Source organism: Streptopelia decaocto (genome assembly GCF_964273445.1).
Source record: "Streptopelia decaocto genome assembly, chromosome: 1".
Lineage (NCBI taxonomy): Eukaryota > Metazoa > Chordata > Aves > Columbiformes > Columbidae > Streptopelia > Streptopelia decaocto.
Window position 1 is genome coordinate 73,033,877 of NC_138663.1, and position 26,257 is coordinate 73,060,133.

The 26,257-nt window shown below is 39.1% G+C and overlaps 1 protein-coding gene across 5 annotated transcripts; it reads right to left on the reverse strand.

Annotated features, from left to right (window-relative positions):
* Window positions 1-20: 20 nt before the first annotated feature.
* Window positions 21-14,138, reverse strand: FAM118A (family with sequence similarity 118 member A). 5 transcript variants are annotated; one of them, XM_082076255.1, is made up of 9 exons: window positions 14,053-14,131; window positions 10,994-11,057; window positions 10,096-10,151; window positions 8,662-8,914; window positions 7,205-7,426; window positions 6,458-6,586; window positions 5,455-5,740; window positions 4,081-4,113; window positions 21-2,695 (listed from the first exon to the last, which is right to left on the reverse strand). In XM_082076255.1, the coding sequence occupies exons 2-9, from the start codon at window positions 11,003-11,005 to the stop codon at window positions 2,595-2,597; spliced, it is 1,092 nt and encodes a 363-aa protein (XP_081932381.1). In that variant the 5' UTR covers window positions 11,006-11,057; window positions 14,053-14,131; the 3' UTR covers window positions 21-2,594. The 5 variants fall into 5 exon arrangements, with proteins under 5 accessions (XP_081932381.1, XP_081932382.1, XP_081932385.1 ...); XM_082076256.1 differs by lacking the exon at window positions 14,053-14,131 and adding an exon at window positions 13,692-14,046; XM_082076259.1 differs by lacking the exons at window positions 10,994-11,057; window positions 14,053-14,131 and adding exons at window positions 13,268-13,365; window positions 13,692-14,046.
* Between the last annotated feature and the right edge of the window lie 12,119 nt (window positions 14,139-26,257).

Sequence of the window (26,257 nt, forward strand, 5' to 3'; positions counted from 1 at the left end):
GCTAACATACAAGAATGGTCTATTTGGCTTTAAGTATTTTATTAAAAGAGTGTATGCCATCATAAGAGATGTCCTATCAAATTCATTATACAGTTTGAGCAAAACAGAATAATAAATGGTCAACAACTTCGTTTTCAGTAACTATTTTACTCTTACTAAAAAAAAAAAAAATAGAAAAGGAGCCATCTATGGTAGAATCAGCAAACATCATTTAACATGCCAGTTTGTATTGTTAGTTCTTTCACAGTGCTCAGGTAGTAATTTGAAGAGGGCTTTAAACAAGTTAATCTTTCACTGAACAGATAAATGGAACAGAGAAGTTCTAGGTTCTGTCCCTTTTGACTGTATTTTAAACCCTGAGGTAGCTGCAAGGCAATCCCATTCCTAAGATGACTACAAATATTCTGACGGGGGGGGTGGGGCATGAAACAAAACCAAAACTAGGCACTTCTACCTTCTTATCGTGTATGTATGTTAGAAATTAAAATAACCCCTTCCTTACTCATCTGCTTTTCAGGATACAAATAAATGGCACTTGAGTCAGGGGAGGCTGTTTTACAAGCTGCAGTTCAGTAGTGTCTACAAAACAGAAGAATCATCAGTGCTAGGTGTAAGCTGGTCCTCACTGAAGGGAGGGGATGTGATTTCCTAATGTAGCTCTGACTTCAGGCACAAAATAAGATGCTACATGACTTTAGGGTTGGGCTTAAATAATTGCAGTAATCAGGGTCATATATAGCTCATCTGATTAATTCTGCTGCAGCTTGAAGCAATGGTTTAAGTGTTCTAAGCTGATACATCAGCATCCAAAATAGCATGACTGATCACTTTTTAAAACAGCCACTTCATGCTGACTAGAGAAGCAAATTTTAGAGGTTACAGTCCTACAGATAATGCTATACATGATGCTAAAAGACACAATTTTCAGAATTGATGTATGCATAAATACAGTCTCTCAAAGGGAGAGGATGAATATGGTCTATATTCAGGCTGTTTTTGCTTTTGATATTTACCCTTTAAAAGACACAGCTGAAACTTTTGAGAACTGATACTTGAGGTCATTAGCAATTATACCACATACTAAAATGCAAGTATGCCTTCCAGGCTGTCAATCATTCTGTGAAAGACAAGTAGGTGTTTTCTTCTGGGGTAGAAGAGGCAAGAGTCAGCGTGCACGCATTATGTAAGATTGCTTTTCTAGGCAAAATGTACTCACATCTTTACCTACTTCTGAACGGGGACACACTTCTACACCACAAAAACTCTACCCCTCTCAGTAGTTACGGACCTAGAAAGAAGCATGCACCTCACTTTTAAGCTTTTCATTGTGCACACATGCATACTAGAGAACAAGCAGAAACTGTTCTTGTGATGATGTGAGAGTAGAGCTGACATACTCCAACTGAGACAAAAAGGTCATCTGACAGACCCATCACTTCCACTTCCTGTAAAGCCTTATTATAGTGTGATGGGATTTCAGAAGGCACAACAGATCAAATCCACAAGGAACATGAGCAGAGAAACCTGACTGAAGCAACCCTCCATGGCTGCCAGATACAAATGTGCGAGTATCAGAACAAAGAGTAGTCCTGAAAATGCTCTCCCGCAGACAGGAGAAGGTGAGAGGCAGCTGACTAGAAAATTTCAGAAGATTATCAGTGTTAGCAACTGGATGGGTAATTATGTCAGTGCAGTAGTGAGACAGTTCAGTGGTAGGTGAAGTAACAGCATCTCAGAAAAAGACAGTTAATGCAGCGTCTAACTGTAATCATTTGAGTAGTTCAACTGAAGTAAAACTTGCACACTAGAAATTGTCTACAGATAGATACTGACTGGTTTTAATTCTGCTGCATTAAGACTATCCATTATCTGCTTGCTGAGATAACTAGCAGCATACTCTATGATTTAAACAACTGCTAAAATATTTCCATAGAAATACACTGCAAATAGGTCTGTAAGCCCCCATGTATATATGGTATTTCCTTGCTCATACATTACTACAATGCTTTCCTCCCCATGTGATCTCATGCCTTAACAGACTGACAAATAATAATGAACATTCATGCTAAGAGGGTAAAATACATAGGTTATCATGATGCAGTTTCCATAAACATGAAACATTTCCTGTTCCTCACAGTGTAGAGTTCTGAATCTGAAGCTTGCAAGCAGCCTTGTGCTGACAGACCCCTGAAAACTTCAGGCTCCAGCAGCCTACCCAGTTGAGCTGATGAGAAAATGAAAACCCCTTCATATTAAAGGCAACTAACAGTCACAGCTATACCAAAAGTCATTTCTGACAGATTAAAACATGACCTTTGTTGTGGCTCCACCTTGGTAGGAGCTGGGTCCAACTGGCTTGAAGCACAGGAGAGAAAACTTGCACCTGCTTGTGAATGACCCTGCAGATACAGTGTTAATTGTATAGAAGTCCCTGGAGAGTGACTGGTATGACTCTCAAGCTAAGACACACAATTTCTATTCCGCTTAAAGCCGTGGAAATACTTAGCTCAAAACTTTCTGTGCAGCAGATGTAACACACCTACTGGTAAAAAGCTTCTGGGTTGGGTTTTGCACCTTCTTTTTTTTTTTTTTCATTAAATAGTGGGTATACCATTATCTGATTGCTTGATTTTCTTAAGCGAGTCAGTGCCATTTTCTCCTAACTTCCTTTTAGCACAGTCCACACATGACGTTCCTGTGGAGGGAGAAGGAAAAATTAAATTTAAAAAAAAATAAAGTTGCTACATATTTGTACTTTGTACACTTTTTGTTACAAGCACCAAATATTAAGATAAACACAATACTGTTCCACTGAGGTTCTTGCATTTGGATTCTGACCTGTAACACTAACCCTGCTGAAAGTCTGCACCAGTTCAGTGATCTCGAGCTCTTCCCCAAGTAAAACGGGAAGTAGAGAATTATACAGCTGCCTCTTAAAAAAATAATTCTTGATTTTGTGTGATGATAATGCCTGTGGAGTTTACAGGTGAGAAGCTTATTTTAAAAGTTTGGAAAAATCCTGGTATGAGCTACTGTTGAAAGTATACAGAGAATCACTGGACAACAAAAATGAACTGAAGGGAAATTCCTTGAAAATGAGGATATCCATTACTTAAAAGTCTAGATACTTTTTTTTTAGGGTATTACAAATCTGTGTTAAGTAACAGGGTTTTTTTTTTTCTTGGTATGTATTCCAAAATGCAAGTAAATGGCTGCTAAAATTACTTGAGGGTGCTAATAAGTTATTGAAGGAGCTTTATTTTAAGTAGAACTAGAATAAATTCTACTCAAGTTTTTTGTTTCTTCTCCGCTGATGCCTGATTTTACTTTACTTTAAAAAAAAAGGAAAAATTATGACTCATCTGAAAGACACATAAGCTTAAAGTCGAATTGGAATTACAAAACTAATCTCTGACTTTACATCTGCCCGCAACTCTCTTGGACCTTGTCTACTATTTGATGGTGAAAAAGTGGGGTTTTTTTAATCTAGCTCCTGCAAGGCCAAAGACCCTTATTTGCAACAGTGAAATTATACTTTTATACGTTTTGATATTATTTGCAGCAGCAGCACAGGTATCTTAGAAGTACAATCTAAGTTGCAGTCTTGTTTCAAAGAGAAATTGTGCTATTTTATACCATAAATTTGAATGTATTAGTGCTCTGCTTATTCACAGCAGTATCACAAAGATGTCTGAACAACACTTAGCCAAAAAGGAGTCTTCAGTACTACACACGCTTGAGATTCACGCTTCTAACCTTTGTAAGGATGTAATTTAAAAAAGCCAAAACATCATGAATGTCAATATTATCTTAGAACACTCTGATCAGCATTAATAATTTTTATATTTTCCAGAGGTTTTCCATTCTATCATTTGTCATTTTTTTGACAGCTGAAAGTCAGCAGTTATCTGCTAACAGGTAAAAAAAAAAAAAGGGTAGAAAGAGAATCTGTTAAGCAGACTTTCAGAGCTAAATCAAAGCACTGCACAATAATCATTTAATTACTTTGTAAATAAGAGACTTCGTTTTATCTCTCTAATAGATTATGGAACTTCCTGTGAAAATAAGAACTTTAATTACCCAGCAACGTTGTGCTGTCCACTCGATCAGCATCTGGAGAAGTATAAGAGAAGCAACAGTACAAATTAGCATCCAATAAGGTCTTATACTTTTATGCAACATCCCAAAACAGCAAGGTTGTATTCAGAATCACAGGATGGTTTGGGTTAGAAGTGACCTTAAAGATCATCTAGTCCAACCCCCCTGCCATAGGCAGGGACACCTTCCACTACACCAGGTTGCTCCAAGCCCCATCCAACCCAGCCTTGAACATTCCAGGGATAGGGCATCCACAGCAGCTCTGAGCGGCCTGTTCCAGTGTCCCACCATTCTCCTAGTTAAGAATTGCTTCCTTGTATCTAATCTAAATCTCCTCTCTTTTAGTTTAAAACCATTGGACCTTGTCCTATGGCTACAGGCCCTACTAAAACTTTGTCCCCATCTTTCTTATAAGCCACCTTTACTACTGAAAGGTCACAATAAGGTCTCTCCAGAGTTTTCTCCAAGCTGAACAACCCCAACTCTCTCAGCCTGTCTTCATAGAAGAGGTTCTCCAGCCCTTTGATCATCTTCGTGGCCCTCCTCTGGTCTTGCTCCAACAGGTCCCTGGCCACCTTATGTTGAGGGTCCCAGAGCTGGACACAGTACTCCAGGTGGGGTCTCACAAGAGCAGAGTAGGGAGGAGAATCACGTCCCTTGACCTGCTGGTCATGCTTTTTTTGATGCAGACCAGGACACTGTTGGCCTTCTGGGCTGCAAGAACACATTGTCAGGTCATGTTCAACCAGCACCCACAAGTCCTTTTCCTTAGAGTTCTTTCCCATTTTAGCATTAAACACCCTCTACAGAATGTCATTCAGTGTCACAAATGTAGTATTATTCCATAGCCTCTTCTATCTGATTGTCATAAAACATCATCCTCATGCTCAGGTTTTCTCCCCATTCACTCTGTGTTAAGCCAAACACTATTGGGTGTAGTGATTTAATTTCCCATTCTGTGCTTAATCAGATACTGTGGCTTAACAGCTTATCCCACCAGTTAATTCCTTCAACTCTTTCAGTATCTTTTACTGACATGTCATATTTCATATAATGTACTGCAGTAGTTCAAGCCGAAAGAATACACAAAGTAAACATCTTAACCAAATGCAAACAAAAAGAAAAATTCAGAATTAAAGATTAAATTTGCAAGAATCCACAGAGCTTACTGAAAGAAGTTTGGGTTCAATTTTGTCACATGTTCCAACTCCACATGCCATTCATAAGGAAAGATGTGGCACGGGCCTACCACTAGCTACACACGAGGTCAACACCTCAGACCAACTGCTGACTGTCCAGACATGGCATCCCGCTACATACCTACTCAAAATTTCCTTACTGAAGAGGATACATTACCTGGACTTCTCTGCTTGCAGATTTGAGCAGTCAGATCTTGTACATACTCTGGGAATTGTTTAAAGCAGTCCCCATAAGACACTACTTTTATTCCGTGCAGCAGCATATCTGCCTGGAGCTTAAAAAAGTGGTCTTCGTTTTCTTTCAGCACCAACATATAATGTTCTAAATCCACTTTATTCTTTACAGTATATAGAAAAAGAGCTTGGAATATCTGATCACGCAGAGTCTCTCCACAGCCCAAAAACAAAAAAGACTTGGTTCGATACAAATTTTGAAGAACCTCCTGTTAAGAAATATAAACACACAAGAGCTATATTTACTTAAGTAGTTAAAAGCCCCAGGTAAAAACTTTTAAAATATGTCAGACTTTAAAGGAGAAGCAGAGCAGACATTAAAATGGAACTGAATTAAGCATATGTTTTAGGATTGGGGTAAACTGACATTTCATTAGCACTGTTTCTACAAAAAAAAAATTACATTCAAAAATCAAAGTTACCATACAAAGTTAAGTACACATGTAAATATTGCCAGTAATGGAATTTTAAATTGAAATAATTACGATGACAGAATATTAGGCTTCCATTAGCTCAATCTATAAATAAGGAAAATTAACTTGAACAAAATACCTAAGATATCACATTAAGTCCAGGATCCAGAACTGGTAACAGCTTAAGCCCCTAAAAATGAATCCAGGTAATCAGATGCTGATGAATCCTTGTATTGGTGTCTAATATTCTGGTGCTAATGTTCTTTCATGAGATAAATACAAATAACTCCAAAATTACCATATACAGCTGATGGTTTAGACTGTGATTTAAACAGAAGCAGTATACAAGAACACACATTGCCCTAATTAGTTTTCTGAATAATACTGCCACTTTTCTGGATCCAAATCATTTAATCTATATGATTTGACAAAACCCTAGCCGTAATGTGTATGCAGTGATTACAATAAAATAGTTTCGCAAAACATAGTAAAAATTTTGAAGACCACACAAACCATAACTTCAGGATCTTGAGTAACATCTTTATATCCCGAGGGATCCAGCACCATTCCACAGGGGTCTGTATATAAGCCATGAATATGAAGAACTCCGTATTTTATATGCCCTCTCGCCCACTGAAGAACCTGAAGCAAATCATGCAAGTTACGTTCTTTTGTTACACTATCATAAGCTATAACTAAGATTTTGCAAAAATATAGAGCTCCCCTAACTTATAAAACTACTTTAAGCAGAAATAACATATTTTGCACTTCTCTACAGCAAAATATTTTTTAATTACTAATTACACAGCATGCTTAAAATTGCAACAAAGAAACGATTGCTGATACCGAAGATATCTCTGGCTTTTTGGTCTAAACAAGCATTCATCGAGAAGCAAGTTCCAGCAACGCTGACAGAAAAGATATGAACGACAAATTAACTACCAGCTTGGTGAAATCATATTTGTGATTGTAACAGTTACTTCATGTAAGTTAAAGTTTGTGGTTTTTTTCCAGGGAGTAAGGGGGAATTGGCTAATAAATTTGTCATTGAAATCTTGCTTGGTAACCATTACCAGATTATTCAGAACAAAAAGATACAGAAAATAAATGTCTGCGCATCTGCTGTTAGCTTACAGACATGCTTTACCAATTAGGAAGTTTTAGCCTTGACTGTCTTTGAACAGGAAAACATCTTTCAATCAAGCTTACAAGCTGTCTTCTCTTACAATAAATCTAAAACTTTTACTGCTCTCATCGTACCTTATCCTTATCTTTCAAGTCTAGAGATTCCATAGGTTTACCCTGTTGCTGACCAAAAATTTCAAGTAAATTATCATAGTTTGTAGTCAGAACCATTGTGCCTCTCTCCATGAGTCTCAGGATTGATTGCAGAACAACAGGATTCTGAATGTGTTGCTCTAAGTTATCAAACACCTCCATTAAGCAGTCCTGGAAGAAGTTGGGCTTCGTATCCCCAGTACGCTGAAGGGAGAAAAAGATAAACACTTCATAAGGACCATGTGTATGTACCATTATAAATGCCTCCAACAGAAAACCCATGTCGTTTCTCTACTTAATGCCAAAGCACTTCTTTAAAAGAGGGCTTGCTTAGTGTCCCAAGTATAAAGGTACAAAAGGTACAAAACCATTAAAAAAAAATCTCAAATTATTCTGATGCTCTTGCCTCCACTCAGAATAATAGTCTGGTTTGCTCAAGGAAGCTTGTAATAAAGGCACAACAAAACTATTTTGCTACAGTTAAATGCTCACTCATCACTTCTAAACAAACATCAAGGTAGTCCTTCCTAAAAAAGCAGACTGTGTTTGCCCTGAGCATCTGTTGAGACAGACAGGAACATGCAACAATTGTAAAAAATACACAGGCTTCCTATTCATTAAATTGTATTACACACAGAACAAATGTCTGTTAATAAGCCAAATGTAGTTACTGGCCTAACTACGTGGAAACCGCACCTTTCTCAGAATGCTTTTACTGTTTTGAAGATCAGTTAGTACACTAAAATTAGCATTCCCTGGATTCAGAGTCTGGGATATACCATTAGAGGGCATTTTTTTTTCCTACCTGGTTGAGAAAAATGTACTCATCATTAAATCTGCTGCAAAGCCTAACCATACATGCAGACTCCTCCCAAAAGAGATAGGTTGTTATTACTACAGTTTGCCTGTAGAAAAGCTCACTCACCACGTGTTTGAAAATACTCAGCACATCCTACAACTGAGCAGTATATATGTCACCCTAATTTTTTCAACTAGAAGATTTGGCAAACCTAAAACCACAATCTGAAAATCTCTGGAACCTAAAAATGAATGGCTGAGGAACAGGGTATGTATTAAGTGTCTTCAATGAAGTGTGAACTGCAGCAGTGATTATATTTGTGTGATCTAAGGCTATCAGTAGGGTCAAGGTCTACCTGTATTTTCAGGGTATCTAGTTTTAGCCAGCAGAGCTATAAATTCCTCTTTCCATTTCAAGAAACATTATGGAGAATATTGAATGGTCAGGACTCTTGCTTGCATTAGTTAAGACAAAAACTAACTTACATTAAAAACCAAGGATTTATTAGCCTCTTCAAAAGATACAGTGTACTACATGATTACCGTGAAAAATTTCATTTTTACCCAAAAAATTTCAACTTCTTGATGACAAAATAAAAGTATGTAATAATTTTAGAAATTGATATTATAAACATACTCACTGGTGACATTTTCCTGATGAGATCATGTGCAACCACAAGCAGGTCTCTATCTTTGATTACTTTTTTACGAAATTCAGCAACATCTCCCGGATGAAGCACCTCCAGCTGTTCAGCTGCTTCAATTACAGCCTCGATGCAGCCCCTCCAGGAGCACAGCGCTGGGATTCCTGGTGCTACTGCAGCACTTACTCCCGTTCCAATTACAAGAAGGAGGTCCCGAGGCTGCTTTCTTATTAGACTTTTTAAGAATTTTCTTTCAAAAAACAAAACAAAAATTTTCATATTTTAACTGTGCATTTTCTAACTTGTCTGAAGATCTCATGACTGACTCAAGAAGTCCGTAAGAACAAACAGAGTTCTCCATTTCTATGCAGAAGAATGGCATTGGCAGCGTTCACAGACTTTCCCAAACAGACAATTTACTTTAAGACTTTTTACACAAGTAAGCTCGCATAATTAATTTAAGCCAAAAAATGGCAACAACTTCAAATCACTAATGTCTTTAAGATCTAAATTGACAATTACCGATTTTCAGTCCACTGAGCTAACCAAACACCATTTCAAACGAAATCTTGGAAAGGTGATCAAAGGGCTATCCAATTATTTACTTAACACGTCTGATAGAAAGTAGGTAGACCTATTTCAAAGGGACGAGTCACAATATTTCAAAGAAACAAATCTCTGGGTTTTTTTCTGGGAAAAAAAGCAGTATCTTTTCTCCTCACTTTAGGATACATGAACATAAGAACACTAATGCTTGTTCAGATCAAGGGTTCATCTAGCCCACTGTTCAGATGTTACTAACCACAGATGACTCTCAAAGGCATATTTGGTTCTATGTCAGTATTCACTACGCAAGCCAGCACAAGACATTGTCAAGAAAGTCTGGCTTTCACAATTACTTTGCAAAGAAGTGAAAATGCATTTAAACCATGTGGTGAAATCACTGTATACAAACAAGGATTTCACTAATACAGAACCTTAGAATTCTCTGCACTTTCAAATCTACCTTCACAGATTTCTTATTCCTGTTAATCTGGCAATGTGGACATTTAACACCTCTTATTTCACAATCTTCTGAAACTATCTAGCTAAAGCTACAACGTTTAACTTGAAATGGCCTCAGACAAAGCAATTAATAAACACATAGATAAGGTTGCTAGCTAATGCCCACAAAGAATATGTTGCTGACAATCTCCATGCCTTCCTGCTACATTCAGCACAAACTGTTTCCTCTCAACATGCATATATTACTTACTCCTTACGAACAGCTTCACCAAGTTTGAAGCACACAGTGGAAAAACAAGTTTCTGTGATAATTTCAAGTTTTCTAGCATAATGTTGTTCCCGTATCCAATTTTCAGCAATGTATTTCCACTGTGTTTTCAGATTTTCATTAAGAGACAGTTTTGTATAAACTTTGCAACAAGCTACCTGGATTTCTGCTCACTTCTAGTTGTTGACTGTTCTGATGAATCCATCTCTGAGCCCTAAGTAAAACAAAAAGTAAAATAATTCTTAATGCTTCTATCTTTAAAAAAGCCAAAATTAAAACCAGAAGTATTACTATTAGCATTTTCTATTTATTCTTAACAGGTGTTTTAAAATCAAGACTCTGTCACATCCCAGGTAAGCAACGCACTGACAGAAACAAAGCTGGCAAAGTATGAGTGTGAAAACCTGCTACAACTCCATTTAAACTCTGTCAACTGATATTGGGAAGCTAACAGAGATAAGGCTATTCATGCAGCTGAAAAATACTTGTGTCTAAATTTAAGATAAAATTTAGCATACCCACTAAAATGTTAAATCAAGTAAATGAATGCATTTCTTGAATTTTTTTTTTCATAATCATCAGTTGATTCAAACAAGTTTGTGGAAACTGGACTTCTGCAACACATAATGATCATGAGAGGCCCTCCACCAGCCACGTGACTACCAGACCATATAACATTCAGTATTTTTTTCTCAGCAAGTATTTAAAATATGAATTTATTTCTGTATCATCTATATTATCACTTGAACTGACATCCTGCTCAGTTGAGGTCACTGTCCTAGAATTGTCAGACAACTTGTCTGAATTTGTCTTTTTTTTTTTTTTTTGTCTCTTCCTTCCAACACTTTTGCATCATTACTGTTTGCCAACAGTTGGCCATACATATTTCCAAAATTTGAATAAAGGACTACCAGGAATTCATTTTTTGTACAATTTCATCAGATTCTGACATGTAAGGCAGAAAGCTGCACTTTTTAGACAATATAAACCAAGGGAAAAAAAACAAAACCACACAACCTAAAAGGATTATACTTTAAAAAATCATACAAATCTTACCTTATAGAGCATCACAGGATCCCTCTGTACTGGTAAGTCTATGTCTACAGCTATTTCCTACATACTAATAAAGAGATTAAAAAGATTTACATTCTTGACAGAAAAATATTTTTTCCCCAAACCAAGCTAATATACAAAATAAAACATTAAATTTAACATGACATTAAAAAAAAATCCCTTTACAAAACCAATTTTGCACAGGAATCTGAAAGAAATGCACTTTGAGCTCTCGGACACCTCTGGTATGGTGTATGGCGTATCCAATCTCATATGGTAGCTACATACAGACGTCTTAGAGCACTGTGTGTTCTTAAGAGCTCAGTTCAGCCTAAAACAAGTACTTCATTTTTATTATCATAAACTAAATTACACATTCCTAAGGCTCGAACATTGTAGACATGACACAAATAGAAAGAATACACATTACCAAAAGACAAGTTCATAATTTACCAGGAGACTAATTAAAAGCGTAAAGCCAATTAGCAACTCCTATTTCTATTGTACGGCTAGCTTAAGCAAGGTATCTAAGAAAAGTATAAAGATGGAAGCTAAAATCCTCACTGCAAAACCCTGTCAGTTGTCATCTTGTGTGCCCTGTTCATGCTAACAGACCCAGGAGAAACAGAATTAGGAGCGAGGATCTGAACAACTACTTCTCTTTAAACCACAGACTAATACTGTAATTCTAACATTTAGTTAATTGAAATTCTACATTTAGAAGGCAGAACAAATTTGAACTATTCACTCAGTTAAAATGTGTGGTTAAAATAAAGAAAAATTCAGCTCCCAACTGTAAACCTAGAATCAAGACACTGGAGTTATTCTAGGTTTTTACTGTTATCAACATTACATTTGTCTCTAGTACTCTGAAGTCCGTGAAACCACAAACATTTGCCATGGGGTCCATGATGTAAACATGATATATCAAATATATAAAACCAGAAAAAAACAGTACCTATATAATGAATAATCCTGGCTCTCTCCCCATACTGAAATTCATATTATATAGACATCTATTGGCTTTATTTTGTCCCCATCATCTCTACACTGGATTTGTCATCTGCTATAAAACTCCTCCTCCTTGCAAGGAGCTCCTTCATCAAGGGTAATATCCAAATTATCATCCTTCTATAACAATCTCAAAGTACAGAAAATCTTTTAGTCTCTCCCTCCAACAAGTTTCTCAAGCCAACTTAAATCTAAAGCATAAAAACAACTGCATCTTGGAAACAGAATTTGGCTACAGTATCATCACTTAGAAATCCCCAAGTTTCATTACATTAATTCTTGGTTTTGTTTTTATAAGGATGTATGGAGTTTTTTGGCTTTGAAACACATCTTAGTTTGTGGCTGGGGAGACTGCAGACCTGAATCCCCCAAATAAGCATTCTGCCAGACTCCATGGCTCATAAGGCTACTTGCCAGCTCTCAGGCTCATATGCTGAAAGCTAATTTCAAGTAAGAGGCCCAAGTCTGGACATCATCTGACAAGAGAAAAACACCCTACAACAGAGAGACATCAGAATTGCTGAGGAAAGCACACAGATCTCTTCTGCAAATGCACCCAAGGTGTCTTTTCAAGTGGAAAAATCTTGTGGTATTTATTTTCTCCATGCTCCCTTCCTCCACCGACAGCATCATACAAAGATGCTATACTACCATCTAAAGAATGTTAGCACATTCAAGATTCATAACAATAACTTACCTAGAGCAAAACACTTTATATATGGAAAAAATATTGAGTTCACAATGCACAAACCACATTCAAAAAAGCACAACTTCTTTATTCTGGAAAATATAGTAGTATTTTATAACCCCATCCAGTGAAGTATTGGGGAAAGAATCCCCAAGAAAGCTTTAATAGTTAAATTAGTAACATACCGAAATTACAAAATAAGTACCTCATCACAGGATGCTGTCAATACCAACATTTTAGACCCCATTGTTTCCTTTTATCCCTTAAAGTTTCTTTCTGGAAGCAAAAGTTGTGGCAGCAATTATCACCAACAGGTAGTAGCTAAATGGCTGCAAATGAAAAAGGTCAAATTGCTCCCCTCTTTCAAGTACTGAGTAATTGTGGATAGTCTTGAATATTATCTTATTAGATGTAATGAACACTTCTTCAATGAGCATACCTATAAAAACAGAAGACGTAGGCACTGTCATTCAACACTGAGTTAGTTTTAAAAAGACACGTTAGTGTGCACAGTTGCTTTTCAACAACCTTTCCTCACAGAAGCCTGGACATCAGACCCGGCTATAACCCAAACACACCTGAAAACGCTAAATGGGAGCTGGGTCTTCACCCCAAACATTGGGCCTAATTCTAATTTCATGTTTTCTTCCTGTTCAACTTAGTTTTATTTAAGGACCTACAATGAAATAAAGAGCTCTATTCACTGACTGAAACTTCAAGTCAACCAAAGGATTTTTCCAGGCAGTTTAATATAGGAAAACAGCCTCTAAGTTGTCCAACACACAGGAACACCCGACAAAGAACAGCCTTTTTCCCCCAAGGGCCCGCTGACTCGCGAATGAAAATAAGCAGCAGGGCTGGGCAGCGCAGCAGGTCTTGCTCAATTAAATTCCCTGTCTCCCGCCGGTAACGGAACCGGCGTTACCCAGCGCAGCAAGCAAATATGGCGAGATCCTGCCGGCGGACACCGGCCCCGGGCCGGTGCCGCTGATCCTCCCTCACCTGCGAGTCAAGAGGAGCCACTCTCCCAGCAACACTGCCGGCACCGGCGGGGCTATGCCGCTTGACCCGCCCGGGCACCGCGGCCCCTCAGGGCAGCCCAGCGGCCGTTACGTCGCGACCGTTACCTCACGCAGCCGGAGCGGCGGTTCGCCTTGGCAGCACGCGCCGCCCCGGCTACCCGCCGCGCAGAGCCCTGCGGCCGCCACCCCCCGCCCCGCCGCGCCCGGCCTTGTGGCCCCAGAGGGGATGGCTCTGGACGAGGCGGGGGGAGGATGGCGGCGGAGAAAGCAGGCGCGGAGCCGAGCGGTGACACCGGTGTACCGCCCCGCCGGCACAGGGCCAGCCGCCCCCACCCCGTTACCTCATGGGAGCGGCCTCGCTCTGCCGCACCCCGCCGCGCTCCGCCAGGGCGGGGGCACCGGCACGACGCTCCCCCCGCGGCCCCGTCGGCGTCCTCGCCTCAAAGCGTTCCCCGCCGGCCCGGAAACAGCCGCCCCAGGAGCAACATTCCGCTCGAGGCCGGTTCCGGGCCTGGCCGCACGGCAGCAGCCGCCGCTCTGAAACCTGCGGGAGGAACGGGAAGCGCTCGCTCCCAGATGTGCAAGGGTGAAGAGATCCGCACCTCCCCGGCAAGGCTGGGCGAGCCGGTGCGTGCTCCTCCGCCTGCTTTCCTCCTGAGGTGGAGATGGACGCCGCTCACACACCCCTGAATGCTTGATACTGCTTACAGGCAGAAATACAAATTAGCAGTCTGTGGATCTGTGTGAAGTAGAAGAATCAATTATCAGTTACAGGAGAAGGGGAACAGGTAAACTTGAAGGTCAATGTGTTTAGTGCGATGAAAACACAGATGATCATAAAATCATAGAATAGTTTGTGTTGGAAGGGACTTTCAAAGGTCATCTCCTCCAACCCCCCTGCAATGAGCAGGGACATCTTCAACTAGATCAGGTTGCTCAAAGACCCATCCAGCCTGGCCTGGAATGTCTCCAGGGATGGTGCATCTACCACACCTCTGGACGACAGAAGTATTAAAGACTAAAAGGTTTAGGGTGAGGAGAAAGCAACACAAACCAGCAAAAAGAGAGTGTAGAGTTACCTTTAGTGGTTTTGCTGAAGACTGGACTGGACTGCCAGTGCTGGCCGAGGCATCCCCAGGTGTGAGGCTGTAGGTGCTGACAGCTGGCAGCTGGGTGACCTAAAGGGTCACATACAGCTCCCCTACAGCTGGCTTGCCTCGGCTGTTCACAGCTGCAAGCCAACAGCCAAACCTCTCCTCTGCTTCAAATCAAATTGCTTTAATTGCTGGGTTTTGGTGTGTTGGGTTTTTTGTTGTTGTTTGTTTCGTTGGGTTTTTTTTTAAAGTTTTCAATCTTTTAAAGTCGAAACCTAAAAACTCAAGAGTTCCTTCACCATTACACTAAGGCAGTCGATTAAAAATATTTAGCTCGGTTCCACCACATTTTCTAACAGCAGTGCCCAGCTTTCTTTGCAGTGCTGTAGATTTAGAGAGCTGACCCCAGGAGAGGAGTCAGCTTCGCATGAAAACCAGGCAGTCAGATGTGAAAAGGCTGGTAATTGTGCCTAAGGATACTTAGTGCTGAATGGTACTTCCCAAATTCCCATTGCCAAACTGTGTTGAAAATGTGTCATTCCCTGATTTTAATTTCTTAACTAGAGTTTTCAAAACTACTCATGATACACTTTTCCAAACTTTTGAAGACTTGAAGTACTTACTGGCATAAGGTTCCCAAACATAGGTCTTAAAAGGTTTTCTTGGTTTCTCTAGTCAATCACTTCTATTGTTTTGGGGTAGAATGGGGATTCACAGGTTTTGCATGCCTATATGATGGATTTGAACGTTCTCTTTTGTTTGTTAAATGTAAGTGTTGTATTGATATTTTACTATAATTTAGGAAGAATTTTGGTAAGGATGGGCAGATTTGCAGATGAAACAGAAACTCGCTGTTTTTGCTCTATATCTGGTGTTAACGTTTGGCAAGAAGTGTTGACTGCACTGACTTCACTTTCAGTTTGCATAAGAACATTTTGTCTTTGTGAACTGTTCATGTAATAGTCCCTAGACATCACTTCTCACTTTGTAATTTTTTATTTTTTTTTTATTTTACTACATTGCAGTGTCCCTAGAAAGGCATAACAAATATTTGAAGAATCATATTCATACCGATAAGGAAGATGGAGGATGGGATAAGAGAGAACAGGAAGGGAGAAGAAAGAATGTAACAACAGTCTCACCCGAACACTGGAGTTCGATTGAATTAGAGAAGCTTTGCAATGCTTCTTGCTCTTTGCCTTTCACCTTCGCTGCTTCAGGCAGTCAGCAAGGCTCATCAGTAACATGCTGATTCAGTAACCTTGAAGGTCAAAGATCTTGTGTTTTAAAAGAACCAGGTGATATTCTGCTCCCTGAATCCCAGTAACTGTGTGGGAAATCCAGTTTGGAATGCTGTCTGACACTGCACTGTAATAACGTTGGAATGTGTTACTGAATAATTTGCTGGATATCTTAGAATATTTTGTCAGCTGTTGGGGATGGGAGTCACAAAGACTTACTAAATATTTTCCTGAGCCTGAGAATCGAGGTCAGACCCATTGTGTACATTTACAATACATGATATTCTTATTTGTTTTGCTTTAATTTAAAAATATAAAAGGAAATACTTGTGAAGAAAGGCCCTTATAAGCTTTTCCATTTTTCAGTCTGAATCAGTTAATTTGATAAATTCCTTTTCCTTTAAGTTTTGCTCCCTCTATATCCTTAGACTATCATAACTGTTATTTAAAAACCCCAACAGTACTCACAACAATAACAAATTATGTAAACTCCAGACTCCTTTGCAAGGGGTTAGGAAAGTCACTAAGTACAAAGAATATCAATACTTTTCAATTCAATATGGTCCAAAAGTAGCCATATAAAATACAGTCAAACAGAGGCTTAGTATAGTTTTTCACATCTATAACAAGAGCCAACAATGTATTCTTTCTTATTATATTTCCTTGTTATTATTCAAACTGTATATGAGAGAGATAAGCAAACACCATTACAAGAAAACTGGCATAAGATTCAGTAACAAAAGTCACAGAAAAGGATGATGAAGCGTGTTGAAAACTGTAAGCTTTGAAATAGGAAGGAGTTTCTTTGAAGAAACAACCAAGAAAGGCAAGTACAGTTGCTTGCAGTTGAGAAACTCTGAGAGGTAGAACACATATTTTAAATGAAATAACTCTAGAAGCTTACCATTTGATTCAGCCTAAGATTTATCCCTTGTATTCTAGTAAAATCATATGTTTATCTGAGTGTACTAAACAATACGTTAATTCAGGTGGTTATTTTGGGCTTTCTTGCAGACTTTGGAAACATTGCTCAAGGTGATGTAATCAGGATAAGAAATGTGGCTGAGTGAGGGAATGTGTCTGATTATTCAGCTGTGTTTTTATGCACTGAGATGTAATGTTGATTTATTTTTGACATCTTGCCGTTTAATAAGTTATGATAAAGTAAATCCTAGTTCACAATGTGCCAGAAGCTGCTGGTGTGAAAGAAAACATGTAAAACCTGTAATGACGGTTTATTGAGCTTGCTGAAAAGTATCTTTAAGGCACCAACTAACTTGTGTCTTCTTTTTTTTTTCATAGCAGGAGGCCAGTTTGCCCCTGTTGATTGAGATAGAATCGCTTCTATCAATGGAACAATGGAACTGTGAGTTACTCCCTACTAGGCAATTACTTTTTTCTACATTGAAGCTGACGGGATCTTACTAGGTTGTCATCTTTGTAAACAGAACAGTTTATAAAATGCTTTGAAGAAGAAAGATACTATCAGAAATTTAAAGTATGCTTTCAAAAGCCAGTGTCAGTTCACTTAGAGTTTAAATGTGATTGAATATAGAGATTAACTTTCAAAGACAAGCTTTTAATTTTTACTCCCAGCACTATATGTGTGTAAGCCTTTCACAGTGACATGATCTGTAAGATAATTCTGTATGTAACTGCAGGTGTACACTGTAGCTTATTTTTAAAGCTGCCAAGTGATAAGCACATCTTCAGTGACAGATAGCAACAAGGTCTCTCTACAGTCAATTTTAACTTAACAGAATGTAACTACATGCAAGTTCTGCATTACCTTGCACCCACTACTCACGCTGTCTGAATTGCAGTGGGTATTTCAATGTGTACAATTTGCTGCTGCTGTCCTGTTGAAGAGAAGCTGCCAAATTAATGTATACTGTGATTAAGTTATAAAAGACATACCCACTATTAACCAATTGACATGAGATAAATGCTTCCTGACCACCTGCAAAATGAGGGGTTATTTTTCAAGTTTTAGATCCTTCTGCATGACAAGAGGGAGACAGAAGATTAAGGAATACAATATTTAGAAGCAGAGTGCTTACTAAACAATTATAACTAATATCATCAATTATTTCTTAGCATAGCGGTATTATATGCCAAATATATTTCAAAAAATTGTAATGCAAAGGTAATAATGATGTGAATATAAGCAATGCAAGAGTATCCAGTCTTTGGAGCACCTATGGAGGATGATCCCCAGTGTTTTCCCAGTGCTGATAAAATAAAGAATACCACTTAACAGTATAATTGATTTTGCTGTTTATTTCTTCATTTCACTGTACTTCCAAGGAGACAGGGAAGACACAATAAGCTACAGCTTCTTGGGAAGTTTTTCTGAGATCTCTTTTGAATAGCTTTATAAGCTTTAATAGTAAAAGGCTTTAATAAAAGATTTGACTCTATACTGAATACATGCCAAAATGCCAGAATATAATTTTATAGTACGCTCCCTTTTAAGATTAAACACAACCTGTTCAATCCATTTACCATGGCTTTTTTCCCAATAATAAATTAATCCAATAATTACCCATTTTAAAATTAATAATTATTGGATTAATAATTAATAATGAATTCCTATAATTCAAATCAGTTTTATAGAGTCCAGTAACATTAGCATCAGTGAGAATGTAATCATTTTGGTATCATATGTGATGGGGAAATCGTCAGCTGCAGTCTTTCTGACCTTGAATTTAGTTTGAACTGAATATATGAGTTTGCTTGGAAAAACTAAGGAATGTAACCAAGTGGAATGTCTTTTGATTAGACAGGTTGTCTTTTGCACCTTTCTGACCAAAAAGAAAAAGAACAAAGCAGCTTGTCACAAGGCACTTATCTGCTGTTCTGAACAGCAACGATGTGTGAAGTATTGTGAAAGGGAGAAAAGCCATTTTGAAGGAGAGGCTGGACTGTAATGGGAAAAAAAAGAGCAAAAACAAACCTAAAGAGAAGACAGTACAAGGAAAAAAAAACATTATAGAGAAAAATAAAACATTATAGAGACTGGAAGGAATGGATTTAAATCAAGCAAGTTACTGTAGAGAGTGGGCAGAGAGAAAGCCAAACAGGAAGTTGCAAATACTCAAATTTTGCTTGAATAAGTTGCTGCTTGGTGAAAAAAACATAGGTCAGAGAATGAACCTTGTGAATATTATTTGAAGAACTTGTTGTTGAACAGGCACAAAGGTCTTTCTTAGGTATCAAATATCAGATGTTGAAAATGTTTGCCAAATATTTGCAGAAATAATATATATATATTAATATAATAGGGAAAAAAGGAGAGGTGTTACTCTGCTGTGTTAGAGCACATCAGATGCGGTACTAAGTAATAAGGGGTTTTTTCCTGCTTGGCTGGATTTTTGTGGTCCAGTGCCTACTTTCTCTATCTAGGCATATATTTAACAAGCTTAAAAATACAATCAACAGATCAGAAAGCAGTGAGCTATAAAGGCGACCAGTACATGGGTCCAGCATGCAGTACCGAAGTGCAGTAGAGAAACATTGGTTTGGATCTTGGACTTCTGTTGAACTGCAGCAAAAAGGAGCCCTGAGGACAGGAACACTGTGACCCTGCACAGTGGCAGCGGGTCAGACCGGCTGTCTGGTCCAGCCTACTGATCAGCTGAGGGATTGATTGCATAATAATGCTATTGACTGCACAGATCTCATGTACATTCTAGTGAACAATGCTTTGCTTTGAAGTGGTTGGTAATAAGATCTCTACCATAGCTTAAGTAGTTGTGCCTGGCTCCTCATTTGGGGGTGTAGTTGAGGTTATCTATAATTGTAATTCCTGCGAAGTCAGGACCAAGTCTACAGGAGAAACTGTGAATGTAGCACTTAAGTCCAGGGGTGTAAGTCGAATGAAATCTTATTTAAGAAGTAAAGTTTTTTTGTGTGCAGCCAGCTGTCATGCCTTACACCTTATAGTATGTCTAAAGAGAAATGAAATGTTATACCATGTTTATGTTACACTTGCTTGCATTGACATCACCAACAGATGAGAACCACATTACACATCAAACATGATTTTCAGTGTGAGATCGCAGTTACTAATCTCATTTAACACATGTTGTAACAAAGTGTTTTACTATAACCTGCGCTGTTATTCCAATAAAGATTACAGATCTCGGCCCAGGGATATTTGTACACTTACCTTCCATTCTTTCATTTGAGAATCTGGGCCTTCCTGCATTGCTGTTTGACTGATGGGAGAAAAAAATATGCATGTAGCAATTAAAATAATATTTATTAATTTGGTTGCCTATTTTTAGATTACTAGAATTGGTTTTGTTCTACTGCTTTATGTTTTATAGTACCTTGAATATTCAAAGCAGTTTCCATTGACCACAGCGGTAGCTGGGAGTGTTAAGTATTTATCCAAATCAGAACTGGATCCTCAACCTTTGTACCCAGATAACAAAGAACAAAATACTACTGATCATGCTAAAGAATTTTGTTGAGGTGCTTTTGTCCAGATTAGTACAAGAACTCTACGATAGTTGATGAGACTAACTCTACCTCCATAGAAGGGACGGACTACCTGAATTTTGAGTTTATAATTTTCTTTCCTTGTTTAATGCAAAGCAGGGGTGTTATCTGACATACAGACCTGATTCACACACAGAGACAGAAGTATGTGGAAGAAATAATCTGTGTATTTTGAGACAGTATAACAACACCTATAAGTAAGATGCTAAATTAATATTGCAGAAATGTCCTTAATACAGCTTTCCAGTCTTAACTAACTTGACTTTGCAGCCATAGTGTTCTTTTAACACTATTACGAGTGTAAGGTTAGTAGTGAAAAACAGACAAAATTCCCTCGTGTTTTTTAGGACTAGAGGCTTTAGAAGCAATTCAAGGACCTTTGTCACCTGGGTGAAGAAAGGAACTGATAACAGAAAAGTTAACATTCTCTAAATACACAGACACTTGTAATGGGTGGAGCTCTTTTTCTGTGTCTTTCACAGATATCAGGAACAGCAGAGGAATGGTGAGATTCAGGAACCCTGGGGTCCTGTTCAGGTTTGCAGAGAAGCATTTTATATTCTGTATTTCCAGTTTTATGCATGCAGCACCACCTCTGTGCTGTTCCTGACAGTCTGTTAGAGTCCTGCCTCTATCTCAAGTTGATCCTTTGTTCCTTGTTTGTTTCTCATTCTTTCTATTCCAATCTTGATACCTTTACCCAGCCTGCAATACTCTCATCTTGAGAAAGAGTCATTGATTCTCAGTACATTCAATATAGTTTCTTTGCCAGGTCATGTTTAGTGTCCTCTTTCCTTCTGCCTCAGCACTTACCTGCTCTTGTCCTTCCTTATCACAATGAGGTGCAGTACTACTTTGTCCCTTTTCTGGCTCTTTGTGCCAAACAACCCACTTTTCCTTGAGCATCTTGACTCCCTGTCAGACTTGTTTCTTCCACAGGGTTGATTTGGCATCTGCTTCCCTCACAGTCACAAAATCCCTCCTTCTGTTTGACATACAGATCTAAGCTATCCCCTATTCTTCTATTCCTCTGCTACCACACCAGTTCATGGTTTCTTCCCATCATAGTTACCCAACACAACACATTTCAGTCTCCTTTTCTTCCCATTGCCTAGTTCTGTTCTGTTTGCTCCATAAATCCAATTCACAATCACTCTTCTGTCCTTCTCTTCGCTATGGTTTTACCAATCAATCCCAATTTTACCAGGCTGTACTGCCCTTATCTGTTTCTTCCTCTCCCATTATGCACTTTTCCCCTTGATACATTGAAACCAAATTGTTTCCTTCTTCCTCTGCAGTCAGGTAGCTACTGAGACAAGATTGCCCCTAGGAAATCTTGTGAAATCTTAGCCCTTGAGCCCCCATTGCAGGGAAGGGCAGCCTCCCAGCCATACTCCCATAGCCAGGCATCCTCAATGCCTCACATAAAACCTATTCAGGGCAGGGAATGAGATGAGACCCACAGACACCTGCTGCAGATAGGACCCGGGCTTTCACAGCTGTAAAACATCTCCCAGTCTAATGGGACAGGGTGTACCACACCTGGGCCACCAAGGTCACCTCCACCACCCCTGCCATGGCCTCAGCCAGGCCCTATGGGAAACATCTCATGACCTATCCAAACCTTTCCACACAAACACCTACCAGCAAACCCTGGTGCAGAGCACAGGGAGTGACAGCAAACAAAAGCAGCTACTGCTGCAGCACACAGGGCCATGAAACACTAGGGAGAGGCTTTTCTATTCACCAGATGAAAATAAATTGCAATAAATTGCTTCTTAATCAGCAGAACTAACAAACCTACTCTCCTATGTTTTGGTGTCTTTCCAAAGGCTAGTTTTACTAGTTCAGCTGCTGATTTACAGCCAGATTTAATGCTGCTTCTGTTGCCAAGGGAGAGGCAAGAGTTTCTGAATGCCTCCCCTGGAGCAGGGCACTTACCTCCTCTGCCCAGCTGCTGCCATGGCCGCTAATTAAGTGGAATCGTAATTACCTTTGAGATCACCACACTTCACTCAAATTTGGCTGGTGGTGCCCAGCGGATTCCAGAGCTGCTGGAGGAGCTGGCATGGCAGTACGTACCCTGTTTCCTTGGGTGGTCAAGTTCAAAAATAAAGGTGCAGTTAAGCTCACAGCCCAGAGACCATTTGCCCGAGTGGGGCTCAGCTGTTCCCTGGTGTGTTTTCAGCTGTGGCAGCCACTGGCTCCTAGCATGGGCAGGGGTGGGCACAGCAGCCAGCTCCTCAGGGTTCAGCCACCTCAGTAAGCTAGAGAGCAGTAAGGGACTGTTTTTTCTTAATGAAGAGAACTGTGTTTTATGAGATTAGTCCCTTCACTGTTCCTGTACTGGTCTGCCTGACAAATGGCACCCACCCCCCCAGCCTGCTGCCAGGGTGGCAGCAGCCCCATGGAGCCACAGCAGTGCCATCTTGCCTGGCAACCAGCGTCCCTGCCAGCCCATCCTGTGGCTCCCAAGCTCATCTTCACCCTCAGGTCTCCAAGAGATAGCTGTATATTCAGCCCTATTTTGTCCCAAACACCAGAAAGAGAGCCCCCCCTCTCCCTCCCATTCCTGTCAAGTGGAAGCTGGGTATGTGGCATCCAGACATGGAGTCATAGAGCAAGGCAGTCTGGAGCTGCCTCGCCTTCAGCCTTAGGGCTGCTGGATTTGTTTGGCCCGGTGCTATAGGTGACAGCCATAGTGCTCCTGTCACCACTTGCCATCGCTGCCCCTCTGGTGTCTCCACCTAGCACGTCTTTCCCCGTTGTGGAGAGGGGGCACTTGGAAGGTGAGAGCAAGGTTGGAAAACGAAGGGGAGATTGCTAGGTCTTACTGGGGGCTTGCTTAGCATTCTTCATGTCAATGTTATTTAAATGTGCTTTAGCTTGTTGTAGTTTACTTTTATGAGAAGAAGGTGAGGCAATTTCTACTCTGCACATATACTGCACCGTTTCCTCCCCCTTTCTCTCGCACATGGAGTTCCAAGCTCCTGACAGAAAACACTGGAGCGCTGCCAGCACTCAAGGAAAAAATATATACATAGGGACAAACCAAATTATTTTCCTTAGCCCTGCTCTTAGAAAGTGTTGAATTTTTTAAGTCTATTTTCTGGACTATTTTTTAGCATATTGCAAGATGTCGGCCAGAATGGTTAGGTGTTGGGAAGATCACAGAGTAGCTAAAGACTGGGTCCTTTGTAATGGAAAGTGGTGGGAAAACTTGACTGTATATGTCATTATCAGTGCTATTATAAAAAAAGATAGCCCTCAGAATAGAGACATGGTAGAAATTTCAGATTACTTGTGAAGAAACTTGTGCTAGAATGTGAGATACTTCACCTGGTGCCTATTTTCAGATGATCACTAATAATATACAGTATTTACTGAAAATAAGTGTGCTTCTGCTGTACGTGGGCAAGCTTGGTATAGGTAAAGCATGAAGCTGATGGAGGATATAACTTGCCAAATCAAACAAGAACACTACTAGTAAAAAAAAATTTAAATGTCTCCTGGAGTTTTTTCTTGTTAACTAAATAAATTTTAAAATCTTACTTGGTTGTCTGTTCTCCAACAGTTCAAAAGTGGTTTTTAAATTCTCCCAGAACCAACTGCTTCTCTAGGCACAAATCCAGGATTTGTGGGAAGTGCCCAAGGGACATTGCAACTGAAACAACATACACTGGTTCAGCTACAGATGATGCAGTTCTGAGTGTAGATAAGTCTTTGGAAATAATGACGTTGATATTCTGTTTCTTAGAAAGTGGTGCATAACATTGGTAACATTCCAGGCATATGTAATGCCCCAGGTTTCAAACACAGTGGAGGGATAAAAAAAGGAATCTATGGGCCTGAAGTAATAAAATGTATGATATAAATATTTACCTTCAAGCAAGTAACTTTTTCATCCTGGGGTGAAGTATTTTGAATAATTTAAGGAGAAACCTGCATTCTATTTATGTTAGTTATTTCCATAGTAATAACCTGATGTATGAAAGTCTGCAAAAATTAGTTGATTGTAAAAATCAGTCTTTTCTAGGTATGAGATCTGTAGCTTTTCTCAGCTGTATGGAACAGTTTCTGTGGCACCAAACAAAGGAGCACTGGGCCATCCTACAGTCTGAGCCAGGTTTGCTCTCTATTTGCAGAACAGATAGCACAGTGAGCTCTTGTTTTCACTAGAGGTGATCTCTTAAATGTTGCACAATGCAAATAAGGGCATCAGTATATATACAAGTAGTTCAACTCTCAATGTCTTGCATTTCTTAACAGTTCCTAGGAACCATAAATGTTTACTCAAGCAGAAATAACTGCTTTTAGAGATGAACTCTGTGCAAAGTGGTTTATGGCTTCTAGGACATTTTAAGCATTGCTTGGCATAATGCTCTGCAGCTGAGGCATCTGTCAGATGGTCTTCAGAGCAAAGTATTATAAAACCTATCATGTGTTGTGATAATAATAGTTCAGAGGATGCATTTTGTAGTATAGTTTATATATGTGTGTAACTTTATTTATATGTAGGTGTAACTCTCAAGTATTAAACAGGTCTAGCTGAATTTGGAAAGTGTATAGAAAGTACTAAGTATTTCTTATTAAATATTTTATGATGTGGTTTTGGCTTCTTTAATAATTCACCTTTACAAGCAAATAACTAGATTTTTTTTAAAAATTAAATAATAGTCTTCCTTTCAACCAAGATTCAGTGTTACTGCAATTTGAACTAGGACATATTTGTGGTTATCTTTAGCTTATGAACATCACTCATGTTTATTTGACACTCGAAGTAATGGCCAGAGTACCAAAAAAAAAACCTGGAGTGGGAAAGGTAGGGAAAGAATTCATATTTGTTGAAAGCCCAAACATCATAATTTATCAAGACCATAAAAAGCAGATTATTCTGCATTTTTAAGCTAAAAATGTGAATGCCTAGTGAGAATCTGAGTAGTGAAATAGTAAATTGTAAATAATGATATCAGTAGATACAAGACAACTTTGCTAACAGATAATTGTTAATATGTTTCACCTGAATTTCACATTGGATTTATTGCTTTTGAATCGGCACATTCCATGGAGTGCTGCAGAGCTCTTTTTCCTTGGTATAGACTGGAAGGGTACCCTTTCCCTCATTATGGGTTATCTTAGAACTACAGCTACATTTCTGCTATCATAATTCTGTTTCATTTCTTATTGTGTGTTGTCATGCACTTTGAAGATCAGGACAATTTCTATAATTTCTACTATTTTATTTACTCAAGCATCACCATAACAACTTTAAACATTGCTTTCTTTTGCAAAAAATATTTAACATCTTTCCTGCTTGAGATCACGGCAGAAAGTTTTTAGATACGACTGCAACTGTTCTAAAATTAAAATAAATTCTAATCACCAAGATCAGTTCTACAACCAGCAAAAACTATTTCAGGTGAAAACTAATCAGTTACATGAGAAGTCGAAGTAGCCTTACCCAAAATATTTCAAGTGGTAATTGGCACAGAGTATTTAGGAGATTAAATGATACTGTAATTTGCACAAGAAGCAGGCAACTCCTCAGGTCATCTCCACCATAGCTTTAAGTCTGGATCTGAAGATGGGCTGAGGCCTCCAGCTCTCAAGTGTTAGTGAGGAGCCTGCAGAGCTGAGTCAGCAGAATAACTGTTGTTCAGCTGCTCTGAAGACTGGACACCACTACAGTGTGTTGTAAATTGTCC